The sequence below is a fragment of the Numida meleagris genome, chromosome 2 (assembly GCF_002078875.1).
Source record: "Numida meleagris isolate 19003 breed g44 Domestic line chromosome 2, NumMel1.0, whole genome shotgun sequence".
NCBI classification, from domain to species: domain Eukaryota; kingdom Metazoa; phylum Chordata; class Aves; order Galliformes; family Numididae; genus Numida; species Numida meleagris.
Window position 1 is genome coordinate 1,315,894 of NC_034410.1, and position 21,976 is coordinate 1,337,869.

Below are 21,976 nucleotides of genomic sequence, written 5' to 3' on the forward strand. Positions count from 1 at the left end.
TTTTTTTTTTTTTTTGATTGCAGATGTTTTCTTTTGGGGCATGGATTTTTATTGCTTTGTTTGTTTTGAGAAATCAGTTGCTCTTCTGGGCGGATTTCTCCATTTTAGGGACATTTAGAAAGCAAACATTTCCAGGACATTCTTGACACGTTCAGTGATTTTCATGGAAAAATGAGACATATTTACATGATATTTACATAATATGTAATAATATTTAAATGATATGCTCATTTACAAGAGCAATGGGAACTGTCCAGACATCACTGTGGTAAATTCCAGTAACACTGTTTTACTGTAGAGGCCATTAAGGCTCATGGGGGAATGGGTGTAAGACATAATGACCAACCTGAATGTATTTTCAGTGCACCTTTACTGGCACCAGTACTTACCCTGAACGCCGACCTTTGACTTGGCAACATCAGTGCCAATATCACAGGTGTATAAACCTGCATCTGCCTTCTCGAGGTCATGGATAAGGAGGCATAGGGTCTTCCCAGACTGTATCAGCTCATACTTGTTGCCAGAAGTGAGCACAGAGCCGTCCTTTTTCCAAACTGGTTTGACCTTCTCTTTGGAGACTTCGCATTCCAGTTTAATCACACCTCGCTCCTCACCAAAAACATCATCCAAGGACTTCAGGAAGACAGCAGGCTTCTCTGAAATTAAACAGGCAACACAGGACAACAGGATATGTAAGTTGAGACATTTCCAGTTGCTTTTAGATTTCTAAAGAGGAATCAATAAACCCCTACCAATACTGGTGACACCAATACAGAACATAAAGTGGTTTCAAGTCTGACGATGGAATGAGTTTTATGGAATTCTGAACTGATCAGAGGGAGAACACAGGGAACAGGAGAGGCAGCCTGTATTGCCATGGGTGGGGACTCATACTGTGCAAAGTAATTGGGATGCAGCTCTTCTGAAGCTGGAGAGCTGGCACTGCCCTCTCACAAAGCAGAACTCATGCAGCAGGCAGCAGCAGTAAGAGGATATGCTGCTGAACATTTTTGCTCTGTCTCATTGACTCCTTTTATCTATCTTAAAATACATTTAATGCATAAGATGTTTATACAGGGAAAAATTTTCACCAAATATAAAAGAAAGGAGGAAGAGGAAATCCTTCAAACTCTGAGTGGACAGAGTAAAAGAGCTAAATTGCTGGGGAGAGCAGATTAGAATCACAGAATCCCTAGAGTTGGAAGGGACCTTTAAAGGCCATTTAGTCCCCGTGATAAACAGGGACATCCACAGCTTGATCAGGTTGCTCAGAGCCTGGTCATTAGCCATATCAGGAGGCAAAACACACAGAGAATGATCACTCTATTTCCTACAAGAAATATCCTACAAGATATCAGACTGACTTTTGGACAGAATGCCTCAGAATGTTTCCCACTGATGTTTGCATTATGAATCAACACAGATACATGATGGAGATAACTCAGGGCAACAAATCACTACAAGTTACCTGAGCGTGCGTGTACAGATATGTTTCTAAATAAATTTTTATCTCATGTTTCAAGGAATTCCAAGGAACTCACCAGATTCAGCATGCAACTTGCTATGGCCTAGGTGACACATGAGAATTTGTCAAACCTCTGCAATTAAGTTGTGGGACCAAACTTTAAAACATATTAAGAACGGCAGCAAATTGCTTTCTTTTTGCTGAATCGGTGCCATGCAAGAACAGATAAACTGAAAGCTGCGCCCAACTCTTGGAGGTAAACACAAGCTCTGCTCCTTGTAGTCATAAATCCCTAGAGACAACAGCATTTACATTACATACTGTTGAAGCAGTAAGAGAAATTGCTCATGAAACTCTTCTTATGTTAAGCAAAAGGATGATAAAGAGCAATGGAATGCTTTGGCAGGAGACCAAAACCATCGTCCTTTGTTGATATTCATGTGCTACAATGGAACCTTCCACTGGAAGAAAGCCCCCGATCACTTGTCACCCCAAAGAGGTGAGGTTTAGAAGGAGGACTGCTGCACGATATGGTAAATTATAGCTCCTTTACATCTCTTATTCACATCCAGGAGAGGTGCAATCAGACCCACCTATCACCTTCAGACGCGCGCTCTCTGACACCTTGTCTGACTTCATTGTCACTGTGCCAGCGTCCTCAGGCTTGACCTGCTTCATTGTCAGAGTGTAGCAATTGCCAACGTTCTTGATGTCATTGAAATTGTTGGTGTAAAGGAGGGTGCCATTCAGGAACCACTCCACGTCCTCGTCATCATGGGACAGCTCACAGGAGAAGACAGCAGAGCTCTCTTCTTCAATCTCCACGTCCTGCAGGTGTTTGGTTACTTCCACATTGCGGGCTGTGGGGAAACAAGGCGCATCGTTACCACTGTTACTATAAACCAGTGGTGTATAGATTTCATAGAATCATAGAATGGATCACAGAATGGCTTGGGTTGGAAGGGACCTCAAGGATCATCAAGCTCCAAGCCCCCTGCCAAAGGGTTTCATAGTGCTTGGTTGGACTAGATGATCTTCGTGGTCTTTTCCAACCTCAATTATTTTATGAATCTATGACCATTATCAATAACGAACAACAGCTAAAAGCTGACACAGTGGCCAGTGGAAATGAAAACTACAGGCGTGCACCAAAAATCAGAGGTCTGTCACAGCTTAATCCACATTAAAACAACCCAACATTCTTACCTAGAATTATCAAAGAGTTTTAAAGGGTTCAGTTCCTTGGACAAAATGGAAAATAATGTGTCTCAGGAAAAGAAAGACAAGTTCAGTTCTGTCTAATCCCATCACTTTACCCAGAAACTGCCCTTGTGTGTGCATAACCCAATTGAATGCAAATGTTTGAATTCAGTGCATTATAATTTCTGCACAGTACATAATACAAATAGCTTAGTGAAGATTATACGTTTATATAAAGTTAGCAGGGGAAAACTGTAGAAATCAACCTCACGAAGAGAAATCCTGGGTGACAAGGACATGCAAGAGGCAGCCCTCCCTGCTCATACCTTCAACTGTCAGCGTGGCCTCAGTCTCTGCAATTCCTGCCTTGCACTTGTACACACCAGCATCATCAGGCTTCAGCTTCAGAATCTTAAGCTCTGCTGAATACTTATCCCTCTTAATCTTGTACTTCTCAGAGGGCTCAATGGGTGTGTGGCCCTTGAACCACTTCACAACCTTCGGAGAAGGCCTGAAGTCACAGGACAGGATGACTGAATGGCGTTCCAAAGCTGTCTTGTCCTCCATCTTCCTGGTGATCTGTATATGGTAATCTGCAAAGCAGGGTTGGAAGAGAAGAAAGGATGAGGGCAATTGGAAGAAGAGGAAAGTTTCTTGTAAGTATTTCATGCCAATTCATTTTATGTATGCCCATGTTCACAACAGCTCTGTGAATTACTCTGAAGATAAAACAAATGGTGATCTAAAGGGAATGCTAGTGACTACATTTCTATAAAATAATACTGGATATTATCTACCAAAGGCACAGTCCAGTTCTTGTCCAGTGCTTCTTGATTTGGTCTCTAATCGAGGATTTCATTCAAATAAGAGTGAGTTGAAGACAAAACAAGGACTTCAGGATGTGAATGGAGACTCTTACTATGGGACAACAGAAGATAAAAAGCCTGGAATCTTTGTTCCAGGTCAAATCAATGACAAAGTGGATCAAGTAAATGTGCTATCGAACTTAAACTCGTCTGGTTCAGAAATGCAATAAATTTCACCTGTTTTGACTTCTTTGGTATAGCTAAGGAAAATAGCTTAGCTCTGTGGATCTGAATACTAAGCACATCACTCCTATTCAAACAGATCCCTTACTGAGACATAGCTCTCTCATTTAATTGGGAATGAAGCAGACCTTCCAGGTATACACATGATATTTCAAAGACCCCAGGCAAGGAAGACTGAACATTAAAACTATCTCTGAAAAATTACTTCCCAGACAGTGTGAGAGAGACAATCCCTCATGATGTAATCCAAGCTAGGACATGTCACGTTACCTCTAACGAGCAGATTTGCTGTGGATTTTGATTTGCCAATTGAGAACTGAATGGTGCCTGTCATATCAGTACTGGTTTTCAGTATTGTCAGTCGGTGGATGGTGCCTTCTTGCTGCATGATAATGTTTCTGCCAGGCTGTAAGACTTCTCCACGTAGATACCACTTGGGAGGTTTCACAGATGGGATGGATATCTCACATTCAAATTTGGCTTCTTCAGGCTCAGTCACATCCTCATCACACAGCTCCTTTACTATATTAATGGATTGCTCTTTGTGAAGGATGGAATGAGAGAAAGCAGAGATTTAGAAAGCATGAAAAAAACCCTTACATTATCACCCTGCTCACTCATGCCAGCATTACTGAGCATAAACACTGCATCAGCTCAAAATGCCTTAAAAAATCTTTTAAAAAAAGCACGTTGCTGTTAATAAATCAGACAATAAGACTTTGACAACCTGAAGAGAACCCAGATCTTCTGATTCTCCGTCCAATTTCTAAAGCAAACCGTGACCTTCCCATCCTGATATCAAACTCCTGACATTATAAAATGGAATAGAGGTTCATTGAAACCCAGATGTTGATAATGACTTTGGTTGACTGCAGCAACTTTTCTCTGAACAACTTTTCTCCCAGTAAAGCTCTCTGAAGCTCAAACTTAGCAACTCTACTTAGGAGAAAGTACCATATATTCATTTTCCAGGATGTTCTTGCCCTGATAATCTTAACAGGAAGCAATATCAATGGACTTCTGGAAAAAAAAAAACCTACTGAATTTCAATAATTATTTAATTAGCGTTGTGTTTTCAAAGTAAATGACAATGGCTTTTGTGTAAGTCTATCTGAATTTCACTATTTTTTTTTTTTTTACCTTCAACAAAGAAATGAGCACTGCTTTTGTCATCAAAGGCATCACAAGTGTATGTGTCCTCATCTTCATAGTCTGCATCGTTGATGATGAGTTTCCGATACACGCCATCGCTCACAATTTCATATTTGTCGCTAGGGTGAATTTCAACATCCTTTTTGTACCACTTAACTTCGGCATTGGCACGAGACACCTGGCACTCCAGGAATCCCCGATGTTTTTCAAGCGCAATCTTATCTCGCAGAGGCTTCACAATTTTTACAGGCAGCTCTAAAAAGAGTGAAACAAACAAACAAATAAAGATATATAATAATCGGCACAGTTTCTGTGAAAGGCCAGTTAAAAACCCAGTAGCAATAGTTCTTTTATGGATGGTTACTTGGATGGTGACACTCTGTTAAGCCATTGATTTAACGCACAGCAAATAAAGAGCTAATGAAAAGAAGACTTGTCATCCCTATTTTACCACTTGAATGGCCAAACTTCAAAGATAAAGAGTAATTTACTAAATACTGTACGGTAATGCAGTGGCAAAGCTGGGGACTGAACTCAGATTTCCTGAGCTCTTGAGAAGTGTGTTAACTCAAATGTCCTCCTTTTCTTTCTCTATCACAAGCTCTCTACTCTCTTTCTCTACTCAAGCTTAACATTATATATAAAAAAAACCTGTGCTCTTTTCAAACAGCAAGAGAAAATGAAGAAACAGTCAAGCTATTCTTTTTATCCTTCAAGGTTCAAACATGAATCTAAAGTCTAGAGGCAGAAAATCAACCTCCTGAGAAAAGAAATTGTTTTACTTAACAGAAGTAAATCCCGAATTACAAGGTGGATATTTCACAGGCAGAAATGTAGGCAGGAGTTTTTACTTGTGTGAAAAGTCCAGGTGTTTAACTTCCTTGACATTAAAGCAAATGATATTAATTGGTTTATAACATGGGATAATTTAAGCACAGTTGTCATCTAAAGCATAATTACCTTTAACTGTAAGATGGGCACGAGATTCTGCCTTTTCTGCTACAAATTTGATTTCTGCTGCATCTTTGACTTGGACACGTGTGTAAGTCAGCGAGTAGGTCTTTCCTGAAGCAGAAAACCACAGAGTCACTAAAGTTGTAAAAGACCACTAAGATCATCCAGTCCAACTGCCGACCCATCCCCACCAAACCGTGCCCTGGAGAACAGACACACAACCACACACTGCTTCCTGTGAGCACACAGCTTGAGGCACAGTGCCAGGCTGTGCACCATCCATCTGGTTTCACAGCACCACTGCCTGTTCTCATGGCAGCAAAGCCACCCATGCCCCTACACCCACATCCCCGTCAAAGCATCATCTGAACACGGCTTCTCCAAGGACTGACCGAATGCGGCCGCTGTCATCTGTAAAGTACTTGAGACAGAAGGATTCCTCTCACTATCAGACAGAAACTCCTTTGAGGGGTGAACTGACTGCCCCGTTCACCCCCACTTTGGGAATAATTGCACTGATTTCCTACCCGCTGCTGGCAGCATGGGACGGTGGGATAACATCACATTTCCCACAGTGAAGTTCTCACCATGTCCCTTGTTCCAGCCTAACTACAATCCCAAAACAAAAGGGGAACTCCCTGCTGAACCTTCTTAACTTGATTTCAGATGTTCTTTCTGCTTGTTCTCCAACCCACCCCCCACTCAGGGAAAAGCTCCCCCTCTTACACCCTACCTTCTTGACGCATTCTAATGTTGTCGTCAGCCTTCAGCTTGTTGTCATCTTTGTACCACTGGGTTTGAACCTCATCGTGTGAAATCTCACAGACAAAAGATGCGCTCTCATATTCATTCACTTCCACATCTTCCAGTGGTTTAACAATCTTGATATCTCGAGCTGTGGAACAGTAGAGAGATATTTGTCAGGGTGTCTCCAGAGCTGAGTGCAGCGTGTTTACCTTATAAATATTTGCATGGAAAATAAATGGGATTACATTTCATTCTAAACCAGCATCCCTTCACGAGTGGTTTCTCTCTTCAACACAGTAAATACATTTTGCCCTTGAACTTACAGATAGACTTCCTAGTTACAGTGGAGCTCACTGCAAATAGTTTTCATGGAAGCTAGAATCTCTTTTATTCTAAAACTTGTCTAGATGCATTAAGGGCAGAAAAATCATAGAATCATAGAATGTTTTGAGTTGGAAGGGACCTTTAAGATCATCTAGTTCCAACCCCCTGCTGTAGGCAGGAACACCTCCCTCTAGACCAGGTTGCTCACAGCCCCATCCAGCCTGGCCTTGAATGCTTCCAGGGAGGGGGCATCCAGAGCCTCACTGGGCAACCTGTTCCAGTGTCTCACCACCCTCATAGTAAAGAATTTCTTCTTAATATCTGGTTTGAATCTACCCTCTTCCATTTCCCGTTGTCCTGTTGCTACAAGCCCTTATAAAAAATCCCTCCCCATCTTTCCTGCAGGCCTCCTTCAAACACTGAAAGGCTGCTATAAGGCCTCCTTGGAGCCTTCTCTTCTCCATGCTGAAGAGCCCCAGCTCTCTCAGCCTGTCCTCACAGGGGAGATGCTCCAGCCCTCTGATCATCCTCATGGCCCTCCTCTGGACCTGCTCCAACAGCTCCATGTCCTTCTTGTGTTGGGGGCCCCAGAACTGGATGCAGTACCCCAGGTGGGGTCTCATGACAGCAGAGCAGAGGGGCAGAATCACCTCCTTCAATGTGCTGGTCATGTTTCTCTTGATGCAACCCAGGATATAGTTGGCCTTCTGGGCTGCAAGCACACACTGCTGGCTCATGTTGAATCTTTCATCAACCAACGCTCCCAAATCCTTCTCCTCAGGGCTGCTCTCAAGCCATTCTCCACCCAACCTGTATCTGTGCTTGGGATTGCCCCAGTCCAGGTGCAGGACCTTGCACTTGGACCTTGTTGAACTTCATGAGCTTGGCATAGGCCCACCTCTCAAGCCTGTCCAGGTCTCTCTGGATAGCATCCCTTCCCTCTAGTGTGTCAACTGCACCATCCAGCTTGGTGTTGTCTGCAAACTTGCTGAGGGTGCACTCAATCCCTCTGTCCACGTCACCTACAAAGACGGCAAATAACATCTGTCCCAACACCAATCCCTGAGGAACACCACTTCTCACTCGTCTCCACTTGAGCATTGAGCTGCTAACTGCAACCCTCTGAGTGTGACCATCCAGCCAATTCCTTATCCAGTGAGTGGTCCATCCATCAAATTCATTTTTCTCCAATTTGGTGACCAGGATGTCATGTGGGACAGTGTCAAACGCTTTGCGCAAATCCTGGTAGATGATGTCAGTTGCTTTCTTTGCCCACTGATGCTGTTACTCCATCATAAAAGGCCACCAAGTTTGTCAGGCATAACTTGCCCTTGGTGAAGCCATCATGTTGGTTACCACCAATCTCTTCATCTCTATTTTCCAAAATATGCCAAGGAGAACTAGATAGAACTCTACAAACTCTTGTGTCACTATAAACCTGTCTCATTCATATGCTTCTCTGCATGCTCCCCAGTCTCTCCTTTGCTTGCATGCCCAGAATGTGTGGGGAATCTCAGCCACAAGTTTTACCTAGGAGATACCTTTGCTTCAACATCTCTTGAACGTGGCACAATCCCTTTTAACTCTGCAGGTCTGTGCTTATTTCTGTCAGAACCGGTCCATATTTCTGTGCTATCACTGCCCTTTCCTTCTGAAGGGCCTGGATAGAACTTGGATTAACCTCAGGAGCAGAGTTCCTGCATAAACCACCCAGTACTGAATAAACCACCCAGTACTGAAACAGCAACCCATCCCAGCTGCAAACTGAGGAAGAAAATGAGAGTTCAACAAAGTAATGGAACAGGACAGATGTTCATGAAGAGACTGCTAACACTGAACCCAAGCGGCCACATGAGGACAGCATCTAGTAAGAAATAAGAAAAAGCATCTTTGCAGATGTCCCTTTGGAAGATGGCATCTGCCAGGACACAACAGACCTGTGTGATCAGTAACCGGTCTGATGCTTCAGAGCCTGGTGAGGAATTACATCTGGCATTTAACCAGTGCAACACATGGAGGGAAAGATCTGTCCTGAGCATAAAGAAGAGAGGCAGTCAGATACCATGGTGTTTTCTTTAGCATTTACTACGCTTGTAAAAAGTATGGCAAGTCTTGAGATTGTACCCAGGGACTGCCCAGTTTGTATTCAGGCAAAGTCCTTCTGTGGCAATGGCAGAAGCTGAACCAAACCACAGGCATGCCAGACACTGAATCCCTGATCCGTGCCAGTCTGCCCAGTATTTGCTAATTTGCTGATCTAGAAATACTATTTAATTTCCAAAGAACATACATCACTTCTAGTAGATGGAAAACTCAATTAGCGCTTCTCCCAGAAATACTCCTCTAAGGGTAGAACAAGCACACAACAGCTCTGTCAGTATTTTTCTCGCTAAGAAGAGAAAAGTATCCAAAATAAGTAACCAAGAAATGCCCAAACTGCCCATGAAGCATTGCTTGCTGTGGAGCAAAATATCGCAATAGGATTTATTTCCTCTTTCAGTTAAACATACCGTGAACCTTTAGGGTTGCTGATGTCTTGTCTTCAGCTGCTTGACATGTGTAGGTTCCCTGGTCTTCATATTCACACTTGTGAATAACGAGACTTCTCTTATTTCCCTGGGAAGTAATGCCCACTTTTTTACTTTGCCGGAGCTCCTTCCCATCCTAGAAGGGAAAACGCCAAGTCAGATCTCCATCAGTCCTCCCATCTCTGCACTGAGCAAAAGGAGCCTTCAGATCTGTGCTTAATTCACCTGCCTCCCTGGACTTAATGAAACTGTGCTTACTGGAACATATGCTGAAACTTAAGCACAGTGCAATGTTTTCCACATGTAGGAATGGCTGTAGAACACGCAGAAATTTTGGCTGACCTCTGACAGCTTAAAGCACTGCAGAGGTTTGGCAACAAGCCTATTTGGACATTAAGTTGAAGAAATGACGTTACCCCTATGTAAGGGAAGAAGCAGCTGAGGCCCAGGAAGGTACACAAAGTGCCTGAGCAAATTCTCAGACTGTCAGGTGCAAAGAAAAGTGAGGTTTTTTCCTTAAAACTTGAAACTCCTTCACAACGAGGCTATAAATCCTGGGTGAGAATTTCTATGTGAGAACTGAAGATCAAGACTGTACTCCTACCAACATTATGTGCAACAAGACCTCAGGATTTCACTATAAACTCAAGACAAATTTCAACCTGATAAATGAACCCATCATATAACAACAAAGAGTGCTGATGTGGGCAAGTAAATGAGCATAAAGGAAAGAGAGCAATGCAAAAGCTGTAAAGCAAAAGCTCAGACTCACATCCCTTGGAAGTGAAATTAAAGGCTCTCATTCATTTCCAGAAAAGTCAGAAATGAAAATATTACGTGCTGTACCTTGAACCACTTGACATCCACGTTGGGCCTGGACAGCTCACACTCGAATGTGACCTTGTCCTTCTGAGTGACATTAATGTCTGCCAATGGTTTGCTGATTTTCACAGGCAATTCTGAGAAACAAAAAAAGGGATGTGGAGTTAAGTAGGGAATGAGGTCTCTAGGAGCATCTGGCATGAGGAATAATGAATAGGCAGTGCCTACTTTCCATGTTTAATATAACTTGTAAGTAACAACATAATCCTATTGTTTTGAGCATGTTATCATTACTTGTGCTCGGGACAATGATTTTACAACAATCCTTGTGATATTTGAGGTTCACTCTGGTGGCAGTGGCCCAGTGCATAACATTCTTTGCAGTTGCAAAGAAAGCTGGTTGTGCTCTTAAAGTAACCTGGGACAGGAACAGATAACCACGTCCCGCACCAACCAGTACCTGTCACAGTGAGCCTCCCCGAAGAATGAATGCCTTCTGCTTTAAAGGAGATGAGCCCTGCATCTTCAAGAGTCACAGAAGAAAGTGTCAGTGAATGTTTCTTCCCCTGGACGCCCATCGTGATATTTGGTGCAGGCTTCAGTCTCACGCCGTCCTTCTGCCAAGTCCCTTCCACATCCTCATGGGACACCTCCACCAGAAAGGTGACCGTCCCCTTCTCAGAGACCTCGAGGGGCTGCAGACCTTTCACCAGCTTGATCTGCCTCACTGAAAAACAACAGGGACAAGTTGGAGATCTCACACCAGCAGCTGAGAAACAGAAGCATAGAATGAATCATACAATGGCTTGGGTTGGAAGGGACATTTAAGATCACCTAGTTCCGACCTCCTGCTATAGGCAGGGACACCTCCCTCTAGACCAGGTTGCTCACAGCCCCATCCAGCCTGGCCTTGAATGCTTGGACAGCATCTAGACTTCCAAAATAAGTTACTTCCCTCTTCCTCCCCCAGGTACAAAATCTGCCAATTAAACAAAAACCTTTGCAAAAAAGAGAACTTGTTCATAACCAGATCCACGTGTGTTCTGCTTAAATGGATCCTTCCAGCTGGAAAAAATCGGCCACAGACAAACATTTCAAGTGGACTCCTAGATATTACCCCACTTCTACTGCACACAAGTCTGAAAAAAACAATACTTTCACAAAGTTCTTCTTGTCGTAAAGCAATAAACATTTGGGGAATAGTAGAACTAGATAAAATTTATGTTCGTATCAAGAGATTTAAAATTCATACTCATGTTCTTGGTATAACTTCTGCTATAATTAGTTGGCCTAATTATGCTTTTCCCTGATGAAAGCCTAGAAGTGTTTCACAAGAAGCATCAATTTACCCATGACTTCTTTATTTATTTTACTTAAACATCTCTTCTGGATCATAACTGAAAATAAAACATTCAGCCAGACTCTGGGCTTGAGTAGCTCTGATGTTTCCAGGATCTCCTTACATCTAAAGCTTAGAACACACACTTGTCTTTTGATTAAGTGTCTTTTATAGTGGAGTAAAGCAATAGGTTCTCACATAGCTATTCCTCAGTTACCAGCAGGAGAGGAGGAGGAGGAAAAGAACAGAGGAGGAGGAAAAGAACAGAGGAGGAGGAAAAGAACAGAGGAGGAGGAAAAGAACAGAGGAGGAGGAAAAGAACANGAGGAGGAGGAAAAGAACAGAGGAGGAGGAAAAGAACAGAGGAGGAGGAAAAGAACAGAGGAGGAGGAAAAGAACAGAGGAGGAGGAAAAGAACAGAGGAGGAAAAGAGAAGAAGCCCACACTCCTCTAAAATCAGGCTTCTTAGCCTAAAGCTCAGCAGCAAATAATAGCAGTTCATTTCCCCACACTGCCAGACTGCACGCATTTAAAGAACACCTGCCGACCTCAATATGAGCTCTAATATATCCAAAGAAAATAATGTATTCAAATATTTGCTTAAGTGACAAGAGATATGGAACATAAATTTAGTCTTCTGCTGTTATAGTCTTGCTTCTACCACAAATCAGTGTAAGAGCTCAATGCCACGTTAGATGGAGGACTTGCATTTAAAATAAAAACAGCTGAATGAGATTTTTGTACACTGCCCCTTTCCTGCTGCATCTCATAACAAAGGCTTGGATGATCACAAGAATTTTCTACTACAACTAGCCAAATTCCAGTTTGGATCATGCTTCACCTTGGATCACGCTTCACCTTGGATCACTTAGAGTTTCATCCACTGAATGAAACTATCACAGTTCATCTACAGAGGAGCTATTTTCTGTAGTGACAATAAGCATATGAGATGTGACTGCAGTTGGATATCTGGAGAGCACAAATCCCATAGTTATCTAGTACCAACATCCTCTCCTTCCATTGGAACAGGAAATTTTAAAATCAGACTCACGCAAGCTTGTATGACACACCTTGTGTAAAACTGTAATAACACAGTTGGCAGCTATCAGGACAGCCAATTGCTTCCTGTATAGACACTGTTCCATCAATTTTGTTTTTACACTCGGCTATAACAACAACCAGTGTCTAAAAACTCATACAACTGAAGCAACCGTGCTCATACATCGCAGTCACTGGAGGTGTTCAAGCACCATGGAGATGCGGCACTGAGGGACGTGGTTGGTAGGCATGGTGGGGGTGGGTTGGGGTTGGACTTGGGGATCTCAGTGGTCCTTTCCTACCTGACTGATTTTATCATCTTGCTGGAAGGAAACTGACACAATCAGAGTCAAATTTACAAATTAAAGCAGCCTCTGAAGGTCTTCGTATTTTCCAATCTCTGTTGGCCCAAAGATTAACATTGCCTATCAGCTGGAGGTTAATGTCTGCGAGTTGTTTTGCTTGTTTGCCGGCTTGCTTTTTTTTTTTTTTCTACAGCTATTCAGTTTGGAGAAAAGATGAGCAACTGCCAATAGAAGTGATAACTGAAGCAGAGTTCCGTGACAACTGACAGCCCAGAATATTTTGATGATGAAGTTGTCCTAACAGTGCATGCAAGTGATTTGACAAACCCTGCTCTGTATGAGACAGTTTGTCATCAATTTTTGCTATCTTTGATTCCCAGTCTGCTCTTAGGCAAAAAAAAATAACAAACCCTAGTCCTCATCTCGCCCTTTCCAGCTGCTGCCTCAGAGAAGGGGCAAAATAAAAATGCTCTTATACCAGCAGAGAGATGTGTAGTGGAATAACTTAAGTAAGGATAGGAAATTGGGAAGGTGTTGGGAAGGAAATCCAGGCTTTAGCTACAGGGCACGTGCACAGAATCACGAAGCAAAGGCCAAAGTCAAAAAATTAGAGCTTCACGAGAATTAACGGGGTTGTTGCCAGTGATTTCCCCATGCCCAGCTTATTTGCAAGCATAAATCCTTTCAAAAGGAGGAAAGCTGCATATTGGTGGGCAGAATTGTTGGCGCAATTATTCATGCTGTTTTCGTGAATAATATGCCCAAAATCCTGGAGTAAGAGTCGAAGTTAAGCACTTGGTCCGTATGAGCAGTCTCACGGAAGGGAACTACGAAGCTAATCCACAGCTAAAACAGATTGCAGATGAATTGCAGGAGCTTGTTTTCTTCGCAGAAGTCAAAGCTTTAACCTCCTCTGAACGTCTATGCACTGCTGAGATTCTAGTACAAAAGTCTAAACTAATGCAACAAATCAACCTGTCCATTTAGTGCAAACGAACGCACTCACACCATCAGATCTCAAAATTGTATGGCTGAAAATGCCTAGAAAAATCATCTAGCCTTTCTCCATTGCTCCAGGACATGCTCTGCTCTTTATGTCCCAGACAGATATTTCACTAACCTTTTCTTAAACCCATGGTCGAGGCCTCAAAACCCCTCCAAACGACCTATTCAGCCATCCAACCATTAAAAAGCTCTTTTGTTGTATAACCTGGATCTTTCTCATTGCAATTGAAGTCTGTTATTTCTGCGTGGAGAACAGATTGTTTGCTTCCACTCTCTAAGAGCCTTTTATGTACTTGAAGTCCGCCATCAAGTCTTTCCGTACCTATTATTTATGTCTTACTTTGCAGACAAGATTAGATAGACCTTAAGTGCTTAAATGCTGTTCTCATCTATTCTGTAACAATCATGACAAAAGGATGCAGGAAATGGGACAGAAGTACAGGGCTACAGCTGAGACACAATTAGCTTACTTGAAAGGAAAGCATCCATAGATAGATTTGATGTCGTGTTTTTACTTCGATTTTTTAACTCTGACTGAATACAAAGAGATGCTCTGAAAGATGTGCTTTGTAGGGAAGAATGGATGGGTAAGCAGGAAATGGGTTGCTAACAGCCATACAAATTAAAAAGCAGAGCGCACCAGAGTAAAAAAATTCAGAAGAAAGAAAAGAATCAGCTAAGAGCTTATGGTCAATGACATGACATGCCTGAGAGCTGGTGGGAAGACTGCCCTCTCCTCCACCTTATCCCAGGCATTTGACTGGTGGCCAAGCCCAGGGCTGTGTCCCCATGTCCCCATGGCAAGTAGGGGTGGCTGTTGCCATTATGATAATGGAGGAGACCTGAATCCAAGTTCAAATCCCATCTGGTATATTTACAGACCTGGCAATCATTCAACTTACTTTCCACGTTGATCTTGGCTTGGGTCTTGTCATCAGGACTCTCACAGCAGTAAAAGCCCCTGTCTGCAAAGGAGATGTCCTTAACTATCAAGATATGCTTTGTTCCCTCAGCTTTGATCTCTATTTTTTCACTGGGCTTCAATACAATGCTGTTCCTCATCCATTTGACCGCTGCAGGCTTGGTCAGCTCCACCTCCAGGGTCACTGTGTCCCTCTCTTCAACCGTTTTGGGCTCCAGTTTCTTCCTGAATGAGATTGAGGCCTCTGATAAACGAGAAGGAATAATAGTAAGAATGCAGAGAACCCACAAAACAGTTTTTTAGAAAGAATTTAAATGGTGGCTCCTGTCCCAATGCATTCTGGGGAACTCTACTTAAGGAAGCAAAATTCCATACTGCAACCATGATCAGAGGAAAGGACACATAAAACCCACAGAACACAGCATCAGTGACAGCCTGCCAGTGGGGCATTACTGCCCCTTACCTCGGACTCTGAGATTGGCTGTGCTTTCTACACCCTCAGCATTGGCAGAGATTTCAGCTGCGTCTTCCAGAGTCAGATCGGTGATGGTGAGGCTGTGCTCTGTGTCCTTCTGTGAGATCACATATTTCTTGCTGGCTTCGATCTTGACACCATTTCTGAACCACGTGACCACAGCATCACTGGGGGAAACGGTGCACTTGAACACAGCCTCTTTTCCTTCTTCAGAAGCCACATTGTTGAGACTCGTAACAAATTTCACCACTCTGGGAGCTGATGGGGAAGAAGAAACCACTTAGGAACACATCCTTGTGATGTGGTACGGGCACCTTTAAAGTGCCAGCAGAGTCAAAAATTTTACTGGAAGCATCAAATTTTATTACTTGCAGTAAGTGGTCACCATAATGCACCATCACATCTCACTTCTGTAAGTTGTATTTATAAAGATGCAAGAAAAAAAAGAGGCAAAGAAGTGAAAAAAATCCCATCTTATATTTGGAATACTTAATTCCAGCCTCGATGTGGCACGAGGGTTGGTTTGCCCACATACAACAGGACCTGAGCTCAACAACAGTGCTCTTCACAGAGGTTCCACGGGTATTTAGAGAGGAAGTGAAGTTTTGTACTTGTTTTTTAACAGAGGGAACAGCATAAACACACAAATAAAGTCAGCTTTGCAGGGCTGTCATGGCTGATGAGGAAAGCCAAGGATCCTTCCACACTGTCACTCTTCATTTCCAGACACATACCTTTGGGGGTGATGGTGATGCTGCTCTTGTCATCTCTGGACTCACAGAAGTACTCTCCCTCATCCTCAGCCCGGATCCCCGTTATGGTCAGGGATCGTTTCACCCCCTCCTCGTGAATCTGGAAACGTTTGCTGGGCTTGATCTCAACTGCATTCCTGCGCCACACCACCTTCCCCTTGGCATGGCTCACTTCACAGGTCAAAGTGACACTGCCTCCAATCTCAGCGTTAACAGCTTCAAGCTTCTTGGCAAACTTCACTGGGATTTCTAAGACGGAAAGAAAAAGATTATGAGAACGTAGAAGTTAAGAAATACGTTCCACAAAACCTATTTGAGACAAATTTTAAAAAGCAAGCACACACACAAAAAAAGACAGACTTGGGGATCAGGCAGGGTAGGCTGAAAAAAACCCAAAAGATGGAAATGTTGGGAGATTTTACTGGCATGGAATATTATCATTATCATTCTGCAGTGTAAGAATGGTGCCTTAAACAGGCTTAGGGTTTGCCCTCCTATGTTTCTAATCTTCTACCTGATGAGATACATGGTGGTTTTTTGTTGCTATTGTTGGTTGGTTGGGATTGTCTCTTGTTGCTGTTTTTATTTTTTATTTTTTAACAGAGTCTAATTTGCCTGACTACAATTAAAAATCTTTACAGATGCAAGAACCCCAGCAGCCACATTTGTATTTTATGTCACTGGAGACACAGCCAAAAGTGTTAAAGAAATCTGGGATGTGACACATTCAGTTTGTTGGATGGATCATGACCTGCTAGCAACCACTCCCATCCAGTCATAGCTGAAGGGAGCTGGTGGGGTGCACACCTCAGCTGCAGATTTCTCCAGTGTATGTGTCTGAAGGGACATAAACCCCATTCCACGTCCTCCTCATCAGCTTTGTCATGCTCAGCAGAGTCAGGAAGAGCTAAGGCTTTGCCAACGCTCTACCAACTGCTTTAGGAGGAGATAGAAATAGTGTGATGACAGTGGGGAGCAAACATCACGCAAAGAACCCATCATAGTCCTTGATCTCCCAGGTGGCTAGCAAAGGACAAACTTGGATCTCTGGAAGCAAGAAGGACTTTTCTGGTCTCTGTTGGGGATGCCACAGCAGCTGCAACAGCAATTCAAGTCTGAAGGTTGGAACAGCTTTTGAGAGAGACTGATGTTCCTACTTCATCCTCCCGTGAGAGAAAAGCAGCTGTTAGGAAGGGACACAACTTGCAGGCTGCTATCTGCTCACCTTTCACTTCTACTTTGAATTCCTGCTTGTCATTCTTTGTCTGGCAAGCGTACACAGCAGTGTCTGCACTCTCTGCCAGGTTCACCGTCAGAGTTCTGGATGCTCCCTCACTCTTGATCTCATACTTCTTGCTTGCCTTGATTTCTCTTCCATCTTTGTACCACTTCACTACAGCAGTTTCAGGTGTTACTGCAGTAGTCAGAGTGATGCTATCATGTTCTTGAACAATGAGAGGCTCCTTCTGGACAAATTCCTTTTCAAATTTAGCTTCTGGTTCTAGGAAAGATATCAAAATAGGAAAACTAATAACTTCTCAAATCCTTAAACACAGAAGTTTTCAGTTTCCCTCTCCATGGCTCACAGTTGCATACCAGCTTATTCATAATCTGTTACAACATAAGGAATATGGCTAGTATAATATTTTGCTGAATGGAAAGAAAGAACAATCCATCAGGAAATCCAGAGCTTCTGCTTAGAAGAGAAGCAAAGGAATGGAAATTAAAATATGCATTTTATCTGCTATCTATGAAAATGTGTTTCTTAAAAGCAAAATGACCTGTGTAATTTTTCGTCTGCCATTTCTAGAATTCTAAAACTAATTGAGAAGTATTAACATCCTAAACATGGCCTAAGTATGGCCTATTTTCTGTTCATTGTACTCCCTTTCTCTTGGCTTCTTCTTTGTCTTGTACAATGCTTTGCCACAGAACTGGGAAGTCCTGGGACACACAGCAGCGGGGTCTTAGTCACTTTCCTCCCTATCTCTATCTCTGCTCTTCAGAACTTCCCATGTCTGCTTTCAGCTCGTCACTGAAGCAGATCAGATAATGATGTGTGCAAAGGAGAAGACGAACAAAATCTACATAGCATTTCCTTAGCCAAAAGATGTCCCACGGCCAGATTTTCCACCTCGCTACCGCTACATTAAAAAGGAGAATGAATGTAATCCGTGATGTGTCCCACTGATGTTGTTCCAGGGGAAATCGTGGCTTCACCGTGCCCACTGGGTAGAAGACAGCCAGTCTCCCTCTAAGCCATATGGATTGCTGCTTAGTGCTCCCAAAGTGAATGCTCACCAGTTGCTTCCAACTTGAAGGTCAGCTTCTGGCCGGCCGCCTCGCAGACGTATTCTCCGGCGTCTTTCTTCTCCAGCTGCTCCACAACCAGGCGCCGGGTTTTGCCCACAGTTTCCATTTTGAACTTTCTAGAGGAAGCAAGCAGTCTTCCATCCTTGTACCATTTTACTTCGGTTGTATCCTGTGCTACTTCACAGCTGAGGGTGGCACTTTCTGCCAGGACAGCACTCACCTCTTTCTGCACCTTCTCCTGGTTTATGAATGCAGGTTTTGGCTCTGAGTGCAGAAAAGAAAGAAGATTTTGACTGTGGGATTAAAATGAGACCATCTTAGAGATTTGTACGTGCAGATTGGAAAATATTTAGGTTACCACTTATGCCAAAACTGATTGCCTTCACTAGAGAATATTAACTCTTTTGTTTAAGCAAATTGTAACATCAAACCTAGGGAGGAAAGAGCCTAGGAACTGAAGGAACAAAGAGGGTCCTTGATAGCAGCCCCATGGTAGCAAGTCACTGTGAAAACGTATTTAATCCAAATGTTCCCAAAGAACACCTGTCCTGCAGATGACCAAAAGCCCCTGAGTTCCTTTTATTTAAGACCCACGGTGAAACACCAAAGACACATAAACATGTGATAGCAAAAGTGGTGGCTTCCTAGTTCGCTTTTCTTGACCCAGAACAGTACTTCTGGCTTCTTCAACAGACTCTTCATGGCCTCTTCCACTGCCACAAATGTGACCGTCAAAGGCACAAAGGAAATACGCTCTCCCTACAGTGCTCAGGTAGCCTGGCATAGTGGTTGGCGAAGTACCCAAATATGTTAGCAACTTCAACGCTCCCTTTGACATCACAAGCTTAAAATAGGCTGGGAACCTAGCAGACCTGGTCTGAAGGTCCCATTGCTGGGAACCTTTCCTGACAAAAGGGATTTAGCACCTGGCAAAGTGCTAGGGCATCCTAGAAGGCTGAGATCTCAAATACGCTGTATCACAAATTGGAAAAGGAATGCAGACTTTGCAACCTATCCCAATGAGTGCCACTGCCAAAATGGCAAAGGACAAAACATATTCCAGCCACGCAGTTTTCAGAAATGAGATTGAAAGCGTGGCACGAAAAGAATTTTTCAATGGCTCTCTCACGATTGAAATCTTACAACAAAAAAGTGCATGATAAAAAATACTCATGTGTTTTCCAGAAAAGGTTCTTCTAAGGGACGTTTTCTTGTGATGAGTAGATGCTTTGCAACTGAACAGAGAAGAAACTGAGCGAACAAAGTGCAAAAAGAAAAAATGCTTCGCTGTTACTTGATTATTCACCTTTTTACCACCATTCAGAGCTGCTCTCATTTCAGTCCTGTTCTTCTGCTGATAACCAGCAGAAATTTTAGCTCAGCTGCTTCCAGGCTCACCATCGTTGGTCCAACACTGTGCTCAGAAATGCCCCATGGCAGGAACACTCAGGGCATACAACTCTTCACTGATCTCCTTTCAAATTTCAGCTGAAAATGTTTCTGTTCCTCATCCTGATGGCTCTTAACACGCTCTTATATATTTTGCTTCACCAACTCACTCCTTTGTTCCCTGTGTGTGATTTGCAGGTATCTATTCTACTTTGAGCTCCAGGAATACTCAGCTCTATCAGGACTCTTACTGTGAGTGCCAGACTCACCTATCCAGATGCAACCTCCAACCTAAAGGCACAGTAAACAGGCAATGTGCTGCCACGAGGAGTTCCTGCTGCTCCTCCCATGACAGGCTGCACACAGAACATACACACCAGTCACGCCACACCGACTTATTTTAGCTAAAGGTTTCAGTGAACAAGAATCACCCTTTGAGACCTCAGGCATGGGAGGGATCTGAATAATACACTGAATATTACTTCTGTTGTACTTACATCAGCAATTATTATTCTACAGACAGACTGAGGTAGGTCTTTGTGCCATGCTAAAGCTGAATACTTCACTTGCTACAAATCCAGGCAATAAAGAACAGGAAAAAAAAATTAACACAGTGCAGGCTATTGCAACTGGATCACCATAGAAGAGTAACTACAGTTTCTACTTCACTGTCCTCTGCTGTAATTCAGACAATTAACTGTAATTCAGTCTTACCTGTGACGACAATCTTGAAGGTCAGTTTCTGGCCAGCAGCCTCGCAGCTGTATTCCCCAGCATCTTTCTTCTCCACCTGGCTCACCACCAGCCGACGCAATTTGCCCTCTGACTCCACCCTGAACTTCTTGCTCGAGGTGAGCAGTTTCCCCTCCTTGTACCATTTCACCTCGCTCTTCTCCTGGGCCACCTCGCAGCTCAGCGTGGCATTTTCTGTTGGTGCAGCTTTCACCTCCTTCTGCACCTTCTCCTTGTTTGTAAATACAACTTCTGGCTCTGAGAAGACAGAAAGATCCAGCATGTCCAAGGTATGAATTTGCCCACTGCCCTTCTAGCTTACGGGAAACCACCCCTTTGACTTGACAGAACACACCTAAAGCTACTGAAAGAACATGGAAACTGTGCCATGGAGGGTGATTTTCTTGGTTTTCATTTGCTTATCTGTTTGTTGTACCTTTGTTTCCTTTAAAAGCTTTTAGTTGCTTTGTCACAAAAAGATTTGTATCTCTGTGCAGCAAGCTGGGAGATCACCTGGATGACTCTTAAAGCCCCTGTATTGCAGTCAAGGGAAGAAATATTTTGGTTGAAGCTGAGTGCAAACTGACAAATTCCTACTGTCAGGAAATGTACCGTGCTGCATCAGAGACCCACATCATTCATTTCCTTTGTTCCCAACAGCTGCCTCTGCTATTAGCACTGGGTCATTTTGTTCAGAGCAAAGAGTGACAGACCAGGACTTTGAGTTCAGGACTTCGTCACTATTTCCCTTCCAGCCCTGAGGAAAGCCTAGCTTTTCTCTTTACTGCATCCAAGTTGTGAAATACCCTCATCCTCCAGGAGACACATTAGTCAGTTCACTTGCAAGAGAATTAGGAGGCAGAGAGTAGGTTGGAAAAACAAAGTGTACTCGAGCCACAGTAGGGCAGTGAACCTTGGATGACCCTCCATAGCACTTTCTTCCCCAACTGCCAACTACTTGATGCCTTAGAAACACTCATCTACACAAAACCTTCCAGTTATATCTTCCCCACAGGATGAAATGAGCCCTTCCAAGATGAATAAAAAGTGATCAGACATTGGGCTGATGCCCAAGTGCTCACCACGTTGCCCCATTTTAAAACATTTAGAGAATCAGCTGCATTGCAGAGTTGTTCCAGTTGTATCAACATGTGTGCATGGAGAGGAACAATTAGAACCTTCCTGTGTATGGATGTGTCCCACAGCAAAGGGAAACTCATGAAGGTTTTAAAGGATGGAACTGCGTGTCCTAAGGACTTTATAAAGCTTTATAGAGGAGATGTAAAGAGAAATATATTCAGGACTCTTTTCTCCATTTTCCCATCAAAACTAAACCACACCAGTCATGGTTTCCAGAAATACGCCGCCTAATAGAAAATATTCTTATAAAAAAATAATCATTTTTCTAAATATTCCAGAAATAAGAAGGATGGACTGAAGAATGTTCTCTCACCTGTGACGACAA

General features: G+C 43.1%; 1 protein-coding gene across 10 annotated transcripts in view; it reads right to left on the bottom strand.

Annotated features, from left to right (window-relative positions):
• Positions 1-21,976, bottom strand: part of OBSCN (obscurin, cytoskeletal calmodulin and titin-interacting RhoGEF) — a 140,488-nt gene that overhangs the window by 114,346 nt on the left and 4,166 nt on the right. For 9 of the 10 annotated variants that reach the window (XM_021389266.1, XM_021389262.1, XM_021389265.1 and 6 more), the window contains exons 2-17: positions 20,494-20,750; positions 18,379-18,654; positions 17,303-17,578; positions 16,060-16,326; positions 15,314-15,583; positions 14,831-15,094; positions 10,702-10,968; positions 10,266-10,378; positions 9,402-9,555; positions 6,554-6,715; positions 5,827-5,931; positions 4,855-5,121; positions 3,985-4,254; positions 2,992-3,258; positions 2,059-2,325; positions 390-656 (exon numbers count right to left, since the gene is read on the bottom strand). In XM_021389266.1, the coding sequence (XP_021244941.1) occupies positions 390-656; positions 2,059-2,325; positions 2,992-3,258; positions 3,985-4,254; positions 4,855-5,121; positions 5,827-5,931; positions 6,554-6,715; positions 9,402-9,555; positions 10,266-10,378; positions 10,702-10,968; positions 14,831-15,094; positions 15,314-15,583; positions 16,060-16,326; positions 17,303-17,578; positions 18,379-18,654; positions 20,494-20,750 (3,749 nt within the window). The remainder of the gene's footprint in view (positions 1-389; positions 657-2,058; positions 2,326-2,991; positions 3,259-3,984; positions 4,255-4,854; positions 5,122-5,826; positions 5,932-6,553; positions 6,716-9,401; positions 9,556-10,265; positions 10,379-10,701; positions 10,969-14,830; positions 15,095-15,313; positions 15,584-16,059; positions 16,327-17,302; positions 17,579-18,378; positions 18,655-20,493; positions 20,751-21,976) is intronic. The other variant, XM_021389260.1, reaches the window with a different exon arrangement.